Source organism: Mobula birostris, unplaced genomic scaffold, assembly GCF_030028105.1.
Source record: "Mobula birostris isolate sMobBir1 unplaced genomic scaffold, sMobBir1.hap1 scaffold_517, whole genome shotgun sequence".
NCBI lineage: Eukaryota > Metazoa > Chordata > Chondrichthyes > Myliobatiformes > Myliobatidae > Mobula > Mobula birostris.
The window spans coordinates 132,108-151,671 of record NW_027278254.1 but is presented as its reverse complement, the minus strand read 5'-3'; the positions used below and the strand labels follow the sequence as shown (position 1 = coordinate 151,671).

At 56.2% G+C, this 19,564-nt stretch overlaps 1 protein-coding gene across 1 annotated transcript in view; it reads left to right on the top strand.

The window, feature by feature from the left end:
• The window catches only part of LOC140193348 (uncharacterized), a 74,150-nt gene that overhangs the window by 23,131 nt on the left and 31,455 nt on the right, over nt 1-19,564 (top strand). Inside the window, exon 2 of the mRNA XM_072250675.1 lies at nt 12,386-12,685. Coding sequence (XP_072106776.1) covers nt 12,386-12,685 — 300 coding nt within the window. The remainder of the gene's footprint in view (nt 1-12,385; nt 12,686-19,564) is intronic.

Here is a 19,564-nt window from a genome sequence, read left to right as displayed (position 1 = left end):
ACTTACTCTCCCCACCCCCTGAATCCCCTCACACACCCCACGGACACTTTCCCCATCACCGACTCTCCCCAAAGACACACTCTCCATCACCGACTCTCCCCACGGACGCTCTCCTCATCACCGACTCTCCCCACGGACACTTTCTCCATCACCGACTCTCCCCACAGACACTCTCCCCATCACCGACTCTCCCCACCCACTGAATCCCCTCCCACATTCACAGACACTCTCCCCCATCACCGACACTCCCCACCCACTGAATCCCCTCACACACCACACGGACACTCTCTCCAACACTGACTCTCCCGACGGACACTCTCCCCATCACCGACTCTCCCCACCCACTGAATCCCCATCCACACCCCACGGACACTCTCCCATCACCGACTCTCCCCACCCACAGTCACAGACACTCTACCCAGCACTGACTCTGCCCACCCACTGAATCCCCTCACACCACCACACGGACACTCTCCCCAACACTGACTCTCCCCACGGACACTCTCCCCATCACCAACTCTCCCCACCCACTGAATCCCCTCACACACCCCACGGACACTTTCCCCATCACCAACTCTCCCCAAAGACACACTCCCCATCACCGACTCTCCCCACGGACGCTCTCCTCATCACCGACTCTCCCCACGGACACTTTCCCCATCACCGACTCTCCCCACGGACACTCTCTCCATCACCGACTCTCCCCACAGACACACTCCCCATCACCAACTCTCCCCACAGACGCTCTCCCCATCACTGACTCTCCCCACCCCCTGAATCCCCTCACACACCCCACGGACACTCCTCCCAACACTGACTCTCCCCACGAACACTCTCCCCACAGAAACTCCCCCCCATCACTGATGCTCCCCACAGAAACTCCACCCCATCACCGACTCTCCCCACGGACACTCCACCCCATCACCGACTCTCCCCACCCACTGAATCCCCATCCACACCCCAGGGACACTCTCCCCATCACCTACTCTCCCCACGGACACTCTCCCCATCACTGACTCTCCCCACAGACATTCTCCCCATCACCGACTCTCCCCACGGACACTCTCCCCATCACCAAATCTCCCCACCCCCTGAATCCCCTCACACACCCCACGGACACTTTCCCCATCACCGACTCTCCCCAAAGACACACTCCCCATCACCGACTCTCCACACGGACGCTCTCCCCATCACCGACTCTCCCCACGGACACTCTCTCCATCACCGACTCTCCCCACAGACACACTCCCCATCACCGACTCTCCCCACAGACGCTCTCCCCATCACTGACTCTCCCCACCCCCTGAATCCCCTCACACACCCCACGGACACTCCCCCCAACACTGACTCTCCCCACGAACACTCTCCCCATCACTGACTCCCCCCCATCACTCACTCTCCCCACAGAAACTCCCCCCCATCACTGATGCTCCCCACAGAAACTCCACCCCATCACCGACTCTCCCCACGGACACTCCACCCCATCACCGACTCTCCCCACCCACTGAATCCCCATCCACACCCCAGGGACACTCTCCCCATCACTGACTCTCCCCACAGACATTCTCCCCATCACCGACTCTCCCCACGGACACTCTCCCCATCACCAAATCTCCCCACCCCCTGAATCCCCTCACACACCCCACGGACACTTTCCCCATCACCGACTCTCCCCAAAGACACACTCCCCATCACCGACTCTCCACACGGACGCTCTCCCCATCACCGACTCTCCCCACGGACACTCTCTCCATCACCGACTCTCCCCACAGACACACTCCCCATCACCGACTCTCCCCACAGACGCTCTCCCCATCACTGACTCTCCCCACCCCCTGAATCCCCTCACACACCCCACGGACACTCCCCCCAACACTGACTCTCCCCACGAACACGCTCCCCATCACTGACTCCCCCCCATCACTCACTCTCCCCACAGAAACTCCCCCCCATCACTGATGCTCCCCACAGAAACTCCACCCCATCACCGACTCTCCCCACGGACACTCCACCCCATCACCGACTCTCCCCACCCACTGAATCCCCATCCACACCCCAGGGACACTCTCCCCATCACTGACTCTCCCCACAGACACTCTCCCCATCACCGACTCTCCCCACCCACTGAATACCCTCCCACATTCACAGACACTCTCCCCCATCACCGACACTCCCCACCCACTGAATCCCCTCACACACCACACGGACACTCTCTCCAACACTGACTCTCCCGACGGACACTCTCCCCATCACCGACTCTCCCCATGGACACTCTCCCCAGTACCGACTCTCCCCATGGACACTCTTCCCCATCACCGACTCTCCCCACAGATATTGTCCCCATCACCGACTCTCCCCACCCACTGAATCCCCATCCACACCCCACGGACACTCTCCCCATCACCGACTCTCCCCACCCACAGTCACAGACACTCTACCCAGCACTGACTCTGCCCACCCACTGAATCCCCTCACACACCACACGGACACTCTCCCCAACTCTGACTCTCCCCACGGACACTCTCCCCATCACCGACACTCCCCACAGACACACTCCCCATCACCGACTCTCCCCACAGACGCTCTCCCCATCACTGACTCTCCCCACCCCCTGAATCCCTCACACACCCCACGGACACTCCCCCCAACACTGACTCTCCCCACGAACACTCTCCCCATCACTGACTCCCCCCCATCACTCACTCTCCCCACAGAAACTCCCCCCCATCACTGATGCTCCCCACAGAAACTCCACCCCATCACCGACTCTCCCCACGGACACTCCACCCCATCACCGACTCTCCCCACCCACTGAATCCCCATCCACACCCCAGGGACACTCTCCCCATCACCTACTCTCCCCATCATTGACTCTCCCCACAGACACTCTCCCCACCCACTGAATCCCCTCCCACATTCACAGACACTCTCCCCCATCACCGACACTCCCCACCCACTGAATCCCCTCACACACCCCACGGACACTCTCTCCAACACCGACTCTCCCGACGGACACTCTCCCCATCACCGACTCTCCCCACGGACGCTCTCCTCATCACCGACTCTCCCCACGGACACTTTCCCCATCACCGACTCTCCCCACGGACACTCTCTCCATCACCGACTCTCCCCACAGACACACTCCCCATCACCGACTCTCCCCACAGACGCTCTCCCCATCACTGACTCTCCCCACCCCCTGAATCCCTCACACACCCCACGGACACTCCCCCCAACACTGACTCTCCCCACGAACACTCTCCCCATCACTGACTCCCCCCCATCACTCACTCTCCCCACAGAAACTCCCCCCCATCACTGATGCTCCCCACAGAAACTCCACCCCATCACCGACTCTCCCCACGGACACTCCACCCCATCACCGACTCTTCCCACCCACTGAATCCCCATCCACACCCCAGGGACACTCTCCCCATCACCTACTCTCCCCACGGACACTCTCCCCATCATTGACTCTCCCCACAGACACTCTCCCCACCCACTGAATCCCCTCCCACATTCACAGACACTCTCCCCCATCACTGACACTCCCCACCCACTGAATCCCCTCACACACCCCACGGACACTCTCTCCAACACTGATTCTCCCGATGGACACTCTCCCCATCACCGACTCTCCCCAGTAGCGACTCTCCCCATGGACACTCTTCCCCATCACCGACTCTCCCCACAGATATTGTCCCCATCACCGACTCTCCCCACCCACTGAATCCCCATCCACACCCCACGGACACTCTCCGCATCACCGACTCTCCCCACCCACAGTCACAGACACTCTACCCAGCACTGACTCTGCCCACCCACTGAATCCCCTCACACCACCACACGGACACTCTCCCCAACACTGACTCTCCCCACGGACACTCTCCCCATCACCGACTCTCCCCACGGACACCCTCCCCCATTACCGACTCTCCCCATGGACACTCCTCCCCATCACCAACTCTCCCCACAGACACTCTCCCCATCACCGATTCTCCCTACCCACAGTCACAGACACTCTACCCAGCACTGACTCTCCCCTCCACTGAATCCCCTCACACACCCCACGGACACTCTCCCCATCACCGACTCTCCCCACGGACACCCTTCCCCATCACCGACTCTCCCCACGGACACTCTCCCCAAAACCAACTCTCCCCACCCACTGAATCCCCTCCCACACCCCACGGACACTCTCCCCATCACTGACTCTCCCCACGGACACTCTCCCCATCACTTACTCTCCCCACCCCCTGAATCCCCTCACACACCCCACGGACACTCTCTCCAACACCAACTCTCCCGACGGACACTCTCCCCATCACAGACTCTCCCCATGGACACTCTCCCCAGTACCGACTCTCCCCATGGACACTCTTCCCCATCACCGACTCTCCCCACAGATATTGTCCCCATCACCGACTCTCCCCACCCACTGAATCCCCATCCACACCCCACGGACACTCTCCCCATCACCGACTCTCCCCACTCACAGTCACAGACACTCTACCCAGCACTGACTCTGCCCACCCACTGAATCCCCTCACACACCCCACGGACACTCTCCCCAACACTGACTCTCCCCACGGACACTCTCCCCATCACCGACTCTCCCCACGGACACCCTCCCCCATTACCGACTCTCCCCATGGACACTCTCCCCCATCACCAACTCTCCCCACAGACACTCTCCCCATCACCGATTCTCCCTACCCACAGTCACAGACACTCTACCCAGCACTGACTCTCCCCATCCACTGAATCCCCTCACACACCCCACGGACACTCTCCCCATCACCGACTCTCCCCACGGACACCCTTCCCCATCACCGACTCTCCCCACGGACACTCTCCCCAAAACCAACTCTCCCCACCCACTGAATCCCCTCCCACACCCCACGGACACTCTCCCCATCACTGACTCTCCCCACGGACACTCTCCCCATCACTTACTCTCCCCACCCCCTGAATCCCCTCACACACCCCACGGACACTTTCCCCATCACCGACTCTCCCCAAAGACACACTCCCCATCACCGACTCTCCCCACGGACGCTCTCCTCATCACCGATTCTCCCCACGGACACTTTCCCCATCACCGACTCTCCCCACGGACACTCTCCCCCATTACCGACTCTCCCCATGGACACTCTCCCCCATCACCAACTCTCCCCACAGACACTCTCCCCATCACCGATTCTCCCCACCCACAGTCACAGACACTCTACCCAGCACTGACTCTCCCCATCCACTGAATCCCCTCACACACCCCACGGACACTCTCCCCATCACCGACTCTCCCCACGGACACCCTTCCCCATCACCGACTCTCCTCACGGACACTCTCCCCAAAACCAACTCTCCCCACCCCCTGAATCCCCTCACACACCCCACGGACACTTTCCCCATCACCGACTCTCCCCAAAGACACACTCCCCATCACCGACTCTCCCCACAGACGCTCTCCCCATCACTGACTCTCCCCACCCCCTGAATCCCCTCACACACCCCACGGACACTCCCCCCAACACTGACTCTCCCCACGAACACGCTCCCCATCACTGACTCCCCCCCATCACTCACTCTCCCCACAGAAACTCCCCCCCCATCACTGATGCTCCCCACAGAAACTCCACCCCATCACCTACTCTCCCCACGGACACTCCACCCCATCACCGACTCTCCCCACCCACTGAATCCCCATCCACACCCCAGGGACACTCTCCCCATCACTGACTCTCCCCACAGACACTCTCCCCATCACCGACTCTCCCCACCCACTGAATACCCTCCCACATTCACAGACACTCTCCCCCATCACCGACACTCCCCACCCACTGAATCCCCTCACACACCACACGGACACTCTCTCCAACACTGACTCTCCCGACGGACACTCTCCCCATCACCGACTCTCCCCATGGACACTCTCCCCAGTACCGACTCTCCCCATGGACACTCTTCCCCATCACCGACTCTCCCCACAGATATTGTCCCCATCACCGACTCTCCCCACCCACTGAATCTCCATCCACACCCCACGGACACTCTCCCCATCACCGACTCTCCCCACCCACAGTCACAGACACTCTACCCAGCACTGACTCTGCCCACCCACTGAATCCCCTCACACACCCCACGGACACTCTCCCCATCACCGACTCTCCCCACGGACACCCTTCCCCATCACCGACTCTCCCCACGGACACTCTCCCCAAAACCAACTCTCCCCACCCACTGAATCCCCTCCCACACCCCACGGACACTCTCCCCATCACTGACTCTCCCCACGGACACTCTCCCCATCACTTACTCTCCCCACCCCCTGAATCCCCTCACACACCCCACGGACACTTTCCCCATCACCGACTCTCCCCAAAGACACACTCCCCATCACCGACTCTCCCCACGGACGCTCTCCTCATCACCGACTCTCCCCACGGACACTTTCCCCATCACTGACTCTCCCCACGGACACTCTCTCCATCACCGACTCTCCCCACAGACACACTCCCCATCACCGACTCTCCCCACAGACGCTCTCCCCATCACTGACTCTCCCCACCCCCTGAATCCCTCACACACCCCACGGACACTCCCCCCAACACTGACTCTCCCCACGAACACTCTCCCCATCACTGACTCCCCCCCCATCACTCACTCTCCCCACAGAAACTCCCCCCCATCACTGATGCTCCCCACAGAAACTCCACCCCATCACCGAGTCTCCCCACGGACACTCCACCCCATCACCGACTCTTCCCACCCACTGAATCCCCATCCACACCCCAGGGACACTCTCCCCATCACCTACTCTCCCCACGGACACTCTCCCCATCATTGACTCTCCCCACAGACACTCTCCCCACCCACTGAATCCCCTCCCACATTCACAGACACTCTCCCCCATCACCGACACTCCCCACCCACTGAATCCCCTCACACACCCCACGGACACTCTCTCCAACACCGACTCTCCCGACGGACACTCTCCCCATCACCGACTCTCCCCATGGACACTCTCCCCAGTACCGACTCTCCCCATGGACACTCTTCCCCATCACCGACTCTCCCCACAGATATTGTCCCCATCACCGACTCTCCCCACCCACTGAATCCCCATCCACACCCCACGGACACTCTCCCCATCACCGACTCTCCCCACTCACAGTCACAGACACTCTACCCAGCACTGACTCTGCCCACCCACTGAATCCCCTCACACACCCCACGGACACTCTCCCCAACACTGACTCTCCCCACGGACACTCTCCCCATCACCGACTCTCCCCACGGACACCCTCCCCCATTACCGACTCTCCCCATGGACACTCTCCCCCATCACCAACTCTCCCCACAGACACTCTCCCCATCACCGATTCTCCCTACCCACAGTCACAGACACTCTACCCAGCACTGACTCTCCCCATCCACTGAATCCCCTCACACACCCCACGGACACTTTCCCCATCACCGACTCTCCCCAAAGACACACTCCCCATCACCGACTCTCCCCACGGACGCTCTCCTCATCACCGACTCTCCCCACGGACACTTTCCCCATCACCGACTCTCCCCACGGACACTTTCCCCCATTACCGACTCTCCCCATGGACACTCTCCCCCATCACCAACTCTCCCCACAGACACTCTCCCCATCACCGATTCTCCCCACCCACAGTCACAGACACTCTACCCAGCACTGACTCTCCCCATCCACTGAATCCCCTCACACACCCCACGGACACTCTCCCCATCACCGACTCTCCCCACGGACACCCTTCCCCATCACCGACTCTCCTCACGGACACTCTCCCCAAAACCAACTCTCCCCACCCCCTGAATCCCCTCACACACCCCACGGACACTTTCCCCATCACCGACTCTCCCCAAAGACACACTCCCCATCACCGACTCTCCCCACAGACGCTCTCCCCATCACTGACTCTCCCCACCCCCTGAATCCCCTCACACACCCCACGGACACTCCCCCCAACACTGACTCTCCCCACGAACACGCTCCCCATCACTGACTCCCCCCCATCACTCACTCTCCCCACAGAAACTCCCCCCCCATCACTGATGCTCCCCACAGAAACTCCACCCCATCACCGACTCTCCCCACGGACACTCCACCCCATCACCGACTCTCCCCACCCACTGAATCCCCATCCACACCCCAGGGACACTCTCCCCATCACTGACTCTCCCCACAGACACTCTCCCCATCACCGACTCTCCCCACCCACTGAATACCCTCCCACATTCACAGACACTCTCCCCCATCACCGACACTCCCCACCCACTGAATCCCCTCACACACCACACGGACACTCTCTCCAACACTGACTCTCCCGACGGACACTCTCCCCATCACCGACTCTCCCCATGGACACTCTCCCCAGTACCGACTCTCCCCATGGACACTCTTCCCCATCACCGACTCTCCCCACAGATATTGTCCCCATCACCGACTCTCCCCACCCACTGAATCCCCATCCACACCCCACGGACACTCTCCCCATCACCGACTCTCCCCACCCACAGTCACAGACACTCTACCCAGCACTGACTCTGCCCACCCACTGAATCCCCTCACACACCCCACGGACACTCTCCCCATCACCGACTCTCCCCACGGACACCCTTCCCCATCACCGACTCTCCCCACGGACACTCTCCCCAAACCCAACTCTCCCCACCCACTGAATCCCCTCCCACACCCCACGGACACTCTCCCCATCACTGACTCTCCCCACGGACACTCTCCCCATCACTTACTCTCCCCACCCCCTGAATCCCCTCACACACCCCACGGACACTTTCCCCATCACCGACTCTCCCCAAAGACACACTCCCCATCACCGACTCTCCCCACGGACGCTCTCCTCATCACCGACTCTCCCCACGGACACTTTCCCCATCACTGACTCTCCCCACGGACACTCTCTCCATCACCGACTCTCCCCACAGACACACTCCCCATCACCGACTCTCCCCACAGACGCTCTCCCCATCACTGACTCTCCCCACCCCCTGAATCCCTCACACACCCCACGGACACTCCCCCCAACACTGACTCTCCCCACAAACACTCTCCCCATCACTGACTCCCCCCCCATCACTCACTCTCCCCACAGAAACTCCCCCCCATCACTGATGCTCCCCACAGAAACTCCACCCCATCACCGAGTCTCCCCACGGACACTCCACCCCATCACCGACTCTTCCCACCCACTGAATCCCCATCCACACCCCAGGGACGCTCTCCTCATCACCGACTCTCCCCACGGACACTTTCCCCATCACCGACTCTCCCCACGGACACTCTCCCCCATTACCGACTCTCCCCATGGACACTCTCCCCCATCACCAACTCTCCCCACAGACACTCTCCCCATCACCGATTCTCCCCACCCACAGTCACAGACACTCTACCCAGCACTGACTCTCCCCATCCACTGAATCCCCTCACACACCCCACGGACACTCTCCCCATCACCGACTCTCCCCACGGACACCCTTCCCCATCACCGACTCTCCTCACGGACACTCTCCCCAAAACCAACTCTCCCCACCCCCTGAATCCCCTCACACACCCCACGGACACTTTCCCCATCACCGACTCTCCCCAAAGACACACTCCCCATCACCGACTCTCCCCACAGACGCTCTCCCCATCACTGACTCTCCCCACCCCCTGAATCCCCTCACACACCCCACGGACACTCCCCCCAACACTGACTCTCCCCACGAACATGCTCCCCATCACTGACTCCCCCCCGTCACTCACTCTCCCCACAGAAACTCCCCCCCATCACTGATGCTCCCCACAGAAACTCCACCCCATCACCGACTCTCCCCACGGACACTCCACCCCATCACCGACTCTCCCCACCCCCTGAATCCCCTCACACACCCCACGGACACTTTCCCCATCACCGACTCTCCCCAAAGACACACTCCCCATCACCGACTCTCCCCACGGACGCTCTCCTCATCACCGACTCTCCCCACGGACACTTTCCCCATCACCGACTCTCCCCACGGACACTCTCCCCCATTACCGACTCTCCCCATGGACACTCTCCCCCATCACCAACTCTCCCCACAGACACTCTCCCCATCACCGATTCTCCCCACCCACAGTCACAGACACTCTACCCAGCACTGACTCTCCCCATCCACTGAATCCCCTCACACACCCCACGGACACTCTCCCCATCACCGACTCTCCCCACGGACACCCTTCCCCATCACCGACTCTCCTCACGGACACTCTCCCCAAAACCAACTCTCCCCACCCCCTGAATCCCCTCACACACCCCACGGACACTTTCCCCATCACCGACTCTCCCCAAAGACACACTCCCCATCACCGACTCTCCCCACGGACGCTCTCCTCATCACCGACTCTCCCCACGGACACTTTACCCATCACCGACTCTCCCCACGGACACACTTCCCATCACCGACTCTCCCCACAGATGCTCTCCCCATCACTGACTCCCCACCATCACTGACTCTCCCCACAGAAACTCCCCCCCATCACTGATGCTCCGCACAGAAACTCCACCCCATCACCGACTCTCCCCACGGACACTCCACCCCATCACCGACTCTCCCCACCCACTGAATCCCCATCCACACCCCAGGAACACTCTCCCCATCACCTACTCTCCCCACGGACACTCTCCCCATCACTGACTCTCCCCACAGACACTCTCCCCATCACCGACTCTCCCCATGGACACTCCACCCCATCACCAACTCTCCCCACCCACTGAATCCCCATCCACACCCCAGGGACATTCTCCCCATCACCTACTCTCCCCACGGACACTCTCCCCATCACTGACTCTCCCCACAGACACTCTCCCCATCACCGACTCTCCCCATGGACACTCCACCCCATCACCGACTCTCCCCACCCACTGAATCCCCATCCACACCCCAGGGACATTCTCCCCATCACCTACTCTCCCCACGGACACTCTCCCCATCACTGACTCTCCCCACAGACACTCTCCCCATCACCGACTCTCCCCACGGACACTCACCCCATCACTGACTCTCCCCACCCACTGAATCCCCATCCACACCCCACGGACACTCTCCCCATCACCTACTCTCCCCACGGACACTCTCCCCATCACTGACTCTCCCCACAGAAACTCCTCCCCATCACTGACTCTCCCCACAGAAACTACCCCCCCATCACGGACTCTCCCCCATCACCGACTCTCCCCACCCACTGAAACCCCATCCACCCCCACGGACACTCTCCCCAACACTAACTCTCCCCACGGACATTGTCCCCATCACCGACTCTCCCCACCCACTGAATCCCCTCCCACACCCCACGGACAGTCTCCCCATCACTGACTCCCACCACAGAAACTCCCCTCCCATCACTGACTCTCCCAACAGAAACTCCCCCTCCATCACCGACTCTCCCCATGAACACTCTCCCCATCACTGACTCTCGCCACGGACACTCTCCCCATCACCAACTCTCCCCACCCACAGTCACAGATACTCTCCCCAGCACTGACTCTCCCCACCCACTGAGTCCCCATCCACACCCCACGGACACTCTCCCCACCCTCTTAATCCCCTCCCACACCACACAGACACTCTCCCCAACACCGACTCTCCCCACGGACACTCCCCTCATCACCCACTCTCCCCACGGACACTCTCCCCCATCACTGACTCACCCCACACTCTCTCCCCATCACCGACTCTCCCCACAGACACGCTCCCCATCACTGACTCTCCCCACGGACACTCTCCCCATCACTGACTCTCCCCATGGACACTCTCCCCATCACTGACTCTCCCCACGGACACTGTCCCCATCACTGACACTCCCCACCCTCTGAATCCCCCCCCCACAGTCACAGACAGTCTCCTCATCACTAACTCTCCCCATGGACACTCTCCCCCATCACAGATTCTCCCCATGGACACTCTCCCCATCACTGACTCTCCCCACAGACACTCTCCCCATCACTGACTCTCCCCACGGACACTCTCCCCATCACTGACTCTCCCCACGGACACTGTCCCCATCACTGACACTCCCCACCCTCTGAATCCCCCCCCACAGTCACAGACAGTCTCCTCATCACTAACTCTCCCCATGGACACTCTCCCCCATCACAGATTCTCCCCACGGACACTCTCCCTATCACTGACTCTCCCCATGGACACTGTCCCCATCACTGACTCTCCCCACCCACTGAATCCCCTCCCACAGTCACAGACACCCTCCCACAACTGTCCCTAGTGTCTCCCGAGCTAGCCGTAACTGCTTCATGCTGTAGTCAGGAGTTTGCCTGGACTCTGAGCACCTCCTGCCGTCTCCCCCACCCCCCAGGTACTGCTGGAAAGGTCATCCTCACAGTTGAGAGACTCAGCCCCCTGAACAGCCCCTGCAGCCTGGAGATACGCTGCGAAAAGAAAATGAGCTTCGAAAAGTTTCAGTGGTACCAAGGTGAAACGCTGGTGTCCAACGACAAAAGGCACAATGTGACCTATGGTGGCATGTTGCTGACTGTGTCTCCGGACCCCAGCAACACCCTGTACAAGTGCTCCTCCAAGACGACACCCACAGAGCACATGTCCGTCGATGTGGCCCCAACCTGTGGCTTCGTGGACACTATCGTGACGAAAGCAGGTAGGAGTCTTCTGGTGTTAACCCTTTCTCCCCAGTGACCCCTGCCTTGTCCCGAACATGGTAGAGGTCCCATACATACTGTGCACATGCAGAGATGTACACACACACACTCACATGTGCACAGACACTCTCGCACAATGATGTACAGGAGCTACCTAATAGAGGAGCTAGGCTACTGACTGTATGTCTGCGATCTGCTGCTGTAGCCCATCCACTTCAACATTCGCTGTGTTGTGCATTCAGAGCTGTCCTTCTGTACACCACTGTCGTAATGTGTGCACGAGGAATTCTGCAGATGCTGGAAATTCAAGCAACACACATCAAAGTTGCTGGTGAACGCAGCAGGCCAGGCAGCATCTCCAGGAAGAGGTACAGTCGATGTTTCGGGCCGAGACCCTTCGTCAGGACTAACTGAAAGAAGAGCCAGTAAGAGAATTGAAAGGGGGAGGGGGAGGGGGAGGGGGAGATCCAAAATGATAGGAGAAGACGGGAGGGGGAGGGATGGAGCCAAGAGCTGGACAGGTGATTGGCAAAAGGGATACGAGAGGATCATGGGACAGGAGGTTCGGGGAGAAGGAAAAGGGCAAGGGGGGGAAAACTCAGAGGATAGGCAAGGGGTATAGTCAGAGGGACAGAGGGAGAAAAAGGAGAAAGAGAGAAAGAATATGTGTATATAAATAAATAACGGATGGGGTACGAGGGGGAGGTGGGGCATTAGCGGAAGTTAGAGAAGTCAATGTTCATGCCATCAGGTTGGAGGCTACCCAGACGGAATATAAGGTGTTGTTCCTCCAACCTGAGTGTGGCTTCATTTTTACAGTAGAGGAGGCCGTGGATAGACATATCAGACATATCAGATTAATAGACATATCAGTCCCTATATACTTCCATTCCCCATCAGGAAGGTCTCAAAGCTCTCCGCTTCTTTTTGGATTCCAGACCTAATCAGTTCCCCTCTACCACCACTCTGCTCTGTCTAGCGGAATTAGTCCTTACTCTTAATAATGTCTCCTTTGGCTCCTCCCACTTCCTCCAAACTAAAGGTGTCGCTATGGGCACCCGTATGGGTCCGAGCTATGCCTGCCTTTTTGTTAGTTTTGTGGAACAATCTATGTTCCGTGCCTATTCTGGTATCTGTCCCCCACTTTTCTTTCGCTACATTGACGACTGCATTGGCGCTGCTTCCTGCACGCATGCTGAGCTCATTGACTTCATTAACTTTGCCTCCAACTTTCACCCTGCCTTCAAGTTTACCTGGTCCATTTCCGACACCTCCCTCCCCTTTCTAGATCTTTCTGTCTCTATCTCTGGAGACAGCTTATCTACTGATGTCTACTATAAGCCTACTGACTCTCACAGCTATCTGGACTATTCCTCTTCTCACCCTGTCTCTTGCAAAAATGCCATTCCCTTCTCGCAATTCCTCCGTCTCCACCGCATCTGCTGTCAGGACAAGGCTTTTTATTCCAGGACAAGGGAGATGTCCTCCTTTTTTAAAGAAAGGGGCTTCCCTTCCTCCACCATCAACTCTGCTGTCAAATGCATCTCCCCCATTTCACGTACATCTGCTCTCACTCCATCCTCCCGTCACCCCACTAGGAATAGGGTTCCCGTGGTCCCCACCTACCACCCCACCAGCCTCCGGGTCCAACATATTATCCTCCGTAACTTCCGCCACCTCCAACGGGATCCCACCACTAAGCACATCTTTCCCTCTCCTGCTCTCTGCTTTCCGCAGGGATTGCTCCTTACGTGAATCCCTTGTCCATTCGTCCCCCCCATCCCTCCCCACTGATCTCCCTCCTGGCACTTATCCTTGTCAGCAGAGCAAGTGCTACACATGCCCTTACGCTTCCTCCCTTACCACCATTCAGGGCCCCGAACAGTTCTTCCAGGTGAGGCAACACTTCACCTGTGAGTTGGCTGGGGTGATATACTGCGTCCGGTGCTCCCGATGTGGCCTTCTGTATATTGGTGAGACCCGATGCAGACTGGGAGATCGTTTCGCTGAACACCTACGCTCTGTCCGCCAGAGAAAGCAGGATCTCCCAGTGGCCACACATTTTAATTCCACATCCCATTCCCATTCCCATTCTGATATGTCTATCCACAGCCTCCTCTACTGTAAAGATGAAGCCACACTCAGGTCGGAGGAACAACACCTTATATTCCGTCTGGGTAGCCTCCAACCTGATGGCATGAACATCGACTTCTCTAACTTCCGTTAATGCCCCACCTCCCCCCGTACCCCATCTGTTATTTATTTATATACACACATTCTTTCTCTCTCCCTGCTTTTTCTCCCTCTGTCCCTCTGACTATACCCCTTGCCCATCCTCTGGGATTTTCCCCCCTCCCCCTTTTCCTTCTCCCTGGACCTCCTGTCCCGTGATCCTCTCATATCCCTTTTGCCAATCACCTGTCCAGCTCTTGGCTCCATCCCTCCCCCTCCTGTCTTCTCCTATCATTTTGGATCTCCCCCTCCCCTCCCACTTTCAAATCTCTTACTAGCTCTTCCTTCAGTTAGTCCTGACGAAGGGCCTCGGCCCGAAACGTCGACTGTACCTCTTCCTGGAGATGCTGCCCGGCCTGTTGCGTTCACCAACAACTTTGATGTGTGTTGTAATGTGTGGTTAGTTTCTACAAGGGCACAATTGAGAGCATCCTGACTGGCTGCATCACTGCCTGGTATGGAGACTGTACTTCCCTCAATCGCAGGACTCTGCAGAGAGTGGTGTGGACAGCCCAGAGCATCTGTGGTTGTGAACTTCCCACTATTCAGGACATTTACAAAGACAGGTGTGTAAAAAGGGCCCCAAGGATCATTGGGAACCAGAGTCACCCCAACCACAAACTGTTCCAGCTGCTACCATCCGGGAAACGGTACCACAGCATAAAAGCCAGGATCAACAGGCTCCAGGATAGCTTCTTCCACCAGGCCTTCAAACTGATTAACTCATGCTGATGCAAATGTATGTCTATGTTATATTGACTGTCCTGTTGTAGATAATATTTATTATAAATTATCATAAACTGCACATTGCACATTTAAACGGAGACGTAACGTAAAGATTTTTACTCCTCATGTACATGAAGGATGTAAGTAATAAAGTCAATTCAATTCAGTTCAGTTCAATACTGTCACCTTCCTGTCAGTTTGAACCAGTCTGGCCATTCTCCTCTGACCTCTCTCATTAACAAGTTGTTTTCACCCACAGAACTGCTGCTCACTAGATGTTTGTTTGTGCGTGTGTGTGTGTGTGTGTGTGTGTGCACAAGTCCCTTTACACATCTAATTGTTGTATTTTCTCCCCATTTAGAAAACAGTCTTTGCCTTTATTCCTTCTACCAAAATGTATGATCAGTCACTTCCCGACACTATATTCCATCAGCCATTTCTTTTCCCATTCTTCCAATCTGTCTATCCTTCTGCAGACTCACTGCTTCCTTAAAACTACCTGCCCCTCCACCTACCTTTGTATCCTCTGCAAACTTAGTCACAAAGCCATCACTTCCGTCTTCCAAACCATTAACATATAATGCGAAAAGAAGTGGTCCCAACACCGCTAGTCACCGGCCGGCAGCCGACCAGAAGAGGCTCCCTTTATTCCCACTCTTTGTCTCCTGCCAATCAGCCACTGCTGTATTATTGTTAATATCTTTCCTGAAATACCATGGGCTCTTAACTTGTTCAACAGCCTCACGTGCAGCACCTTGTTAAAGGCCTGAAAATCCACTACCTCTCCTTTGTCTATTCTGCTTGTTATTTCTTCAGAGAATTCCAAGTGATTTGTGGAAATCCTGCTGACTGTGGTCTATTTTATCATGGGCCTCCGAGTACCCTGAGACCTCATCCTTAATAATGGACTCCAGCATCTTCCCAACCACTGAAGTTAGGCTACTTGCTGATAATTTCCTTCCTTCTACCTCCCTTCCTTCTTAAAAAGTGGAATGACACTTGTAATTTTCCAGTCCTCAGGAACTGTTGCAGAATTTAGTGATCTTTACTCATCTCTTCAGCTACCTCTTTCAGAACACTGGGATGTAGATCATCTGGTCCAGGTGACGTATCTACCCTTAACCCTTTCAGCAACTGCACTCCTTTCTGCACCTGACACGCAGACCTCTGACACACTGCTTAGTGTCTTCCACAGTGAAGACTGATGCTCAGTTTGTCTGCCATTTCCTGTATTCTTCACCCTTTTTGATTTTGCCCCCATGTTACACTTCAACTCATCCCACGGACTGTAATTTTGCCCTGTCATCTACCTGTCCTTCCTCACAGTCTCACTACCCACCGTAAACCAACAGCCCTCTCCTCAGCTCTATCATCCGATCACTCCGGTACCCATCGCCCTGTCAAATTAGCCTGTATCCCACGCAGCTCGAGCAAACCTCGGGTTCAGGTGTAACAGGTCATACCTTCCCCAGAAGAGATCCCAATGATCCAGAAATCTGAAACCCAGCCACCCCCCCGCACCACTTCCTCAGCCACCCATTCATCTGCACCATCATCCTATTCCTGCCCTGACTCGGGCGTAGTATTGGGAATAATCCAGTGATTAGTGCCTTCGGGATCGTGCTCTTCAGGCTCACCCCAATTCCCTATACTCACCGTACAGGACCTTGTCCCCCTTTCTACCTGTGTCATTGATGCCAACGTGAACCATGGCCTCTGGCTGCTCACACTCCTTGAGAGTCTTTTGCAGCTGCTCTGAGATAGGTCTCCCCCTAGCATCTGGGAGGCAACACACCACACTGGCTTTTTCTTTGAGGCCACAGAATCTCCTGTCCATCCCCTTAACTATCGAGTGTCCCATCAGTATCACTCTGTCTGACATAGACCTTTCCTGCTGAACCTTAGCCAGCCACAGTGCTGCTGGAACCCTGCACTGACTGTCTACTCCCCAACACTCCACCACTACCCCCACCCCCTGTGGTATCCACAGGGTGTACTTGTTACTGAGGGGAAATGGCCACAGGGGAACCCTCCACTGACTGTCTACTCCCTTTACTTCTCCTGGTGGCCACCCATCCACTGTCTGAAGCCTGCACTCTGGGTGTGAGCAACTCAGCAATGGACCGTGGGAGAAAGGGAAGGAGGATTGTACAGAAAAATTCTCCCAACACACACAGTACTTGGCCACTGTACTAGGGAACTGCAAATATCTAATCAACCAATTATGTGGCAACAACTCAATGCATAAAAGCATGCCGACATAGAGTGATAGAAAAGTACAACACAAGAACAGGCTCTTTGGCCCATCTAGTATGCTAAACCATTTAAACTGCCTACTCCCATCGAACTGCAGCAGGGCTGTGTCCTCCAGACCCCTACCATCCATGTACCTATCCAAACTTCTCTTAAACATTGAAATGTTCACATGCACCACTTGTGCTGGCAGCTTTTTCCACACTGTCGCGACCCTCTGAGTGAAGAAGTTTCCCCTCATGTTCCCCTTCAACTTTTCAACTTTCACCTTTAATCCATGACCTCTAGTTCTATCTCAGCCTGCCTCAGTGGAAACAGCCTGCTTGTATACCCCTCATAATATTGTATACCGCTATCAAATCTCCCCTCAGTCACCTACATTCCAAGGAATAAAGTTCTCGTATTCATGGTCAAGATGTTCAGACCAATCATCAGAATGGGCAAGAACTGTGACCTCAGTGACTTTCACCGTGGAGTGATTGTTGGTGCTGGATGTGACTCAGAAACCGCTGATCTCCTGCATTTTCTCACACAACAGCCTCAAGAGTTTACAGAGAATGGTGCAAAAAATCATGCAGTGAGTGGCAGTTCTGTGGGCAATAACACCCTGTTAATGAGAGAGATCCGAGGAGAATGGCCAGACTGGTTCAAGGTGACAGTAACTCAAATGTGGTGTGCAGAGGAGCATCTCTGAACGCACAACACATCGAACATTGAAATGACAGCAATAAAAGACTATGAACATACACTTAATGGCCACTTTATTAAACAAAGGAGGTACAAGCCACTCAATGTATATGCAAGCAGAACAAACATGCACAGACTGTGGCAAAGGGATAGTTACACACAGGCAATCACATGCTCTTATATAGACAGGCATACAGTCTCACCATATACACCCCCCACCACACACACACACAAACACACACACACACACACCACCCTACACACAAACCCACAAACACAAAACACCCCTCCCACACACACATGCACGCATCCAGACATACGCACAAATTGACACAATCACACACACACTCACAAACCCACAAGCAGAAATATATACACACTGACACATACACAAATGCACACATTCACAGACACACAAACACAAACACACAAACTTACAGGATTTGTGTGTGTGTGTGTGTGTGTGTGTGTGTGTGAGAGCGAGAGAGACACCTGGACTGTACATGTGTGTGTGTTTGAGATGGATTGCGTGAGAATTTGTGTGGCTCGGTGAACACACAAAGAAACCTCCCGCACACACACACATAGACCCACATGCGAAAACTCACACACACCAACACACACACACAAACACATACTAATATACACATTTACACACAAATGCACAAACCCACACAAATACACGCAGATGCACAGAAACATACACACAAACCGACACAGACAGACAGACAGAGACACACACACACATACACATTCACACAAACCTTTACACAAGCATACTCACACAGACACATGCACTAGAAAGGAAATCTCTCTGTCTCTGTCTCTCTCCCTCTCTCTCTATCTATCTATCTCCATTCTATCTCCATCTCTCACGAACTCTGTCTGTCTGTCGCTCGCTCTCTCTCTCTCTATCTATCTATCTCCATCTCTCACATACTCTGTCTCTCTCTCTCTATCTATCTCCATCTCTCACGTAC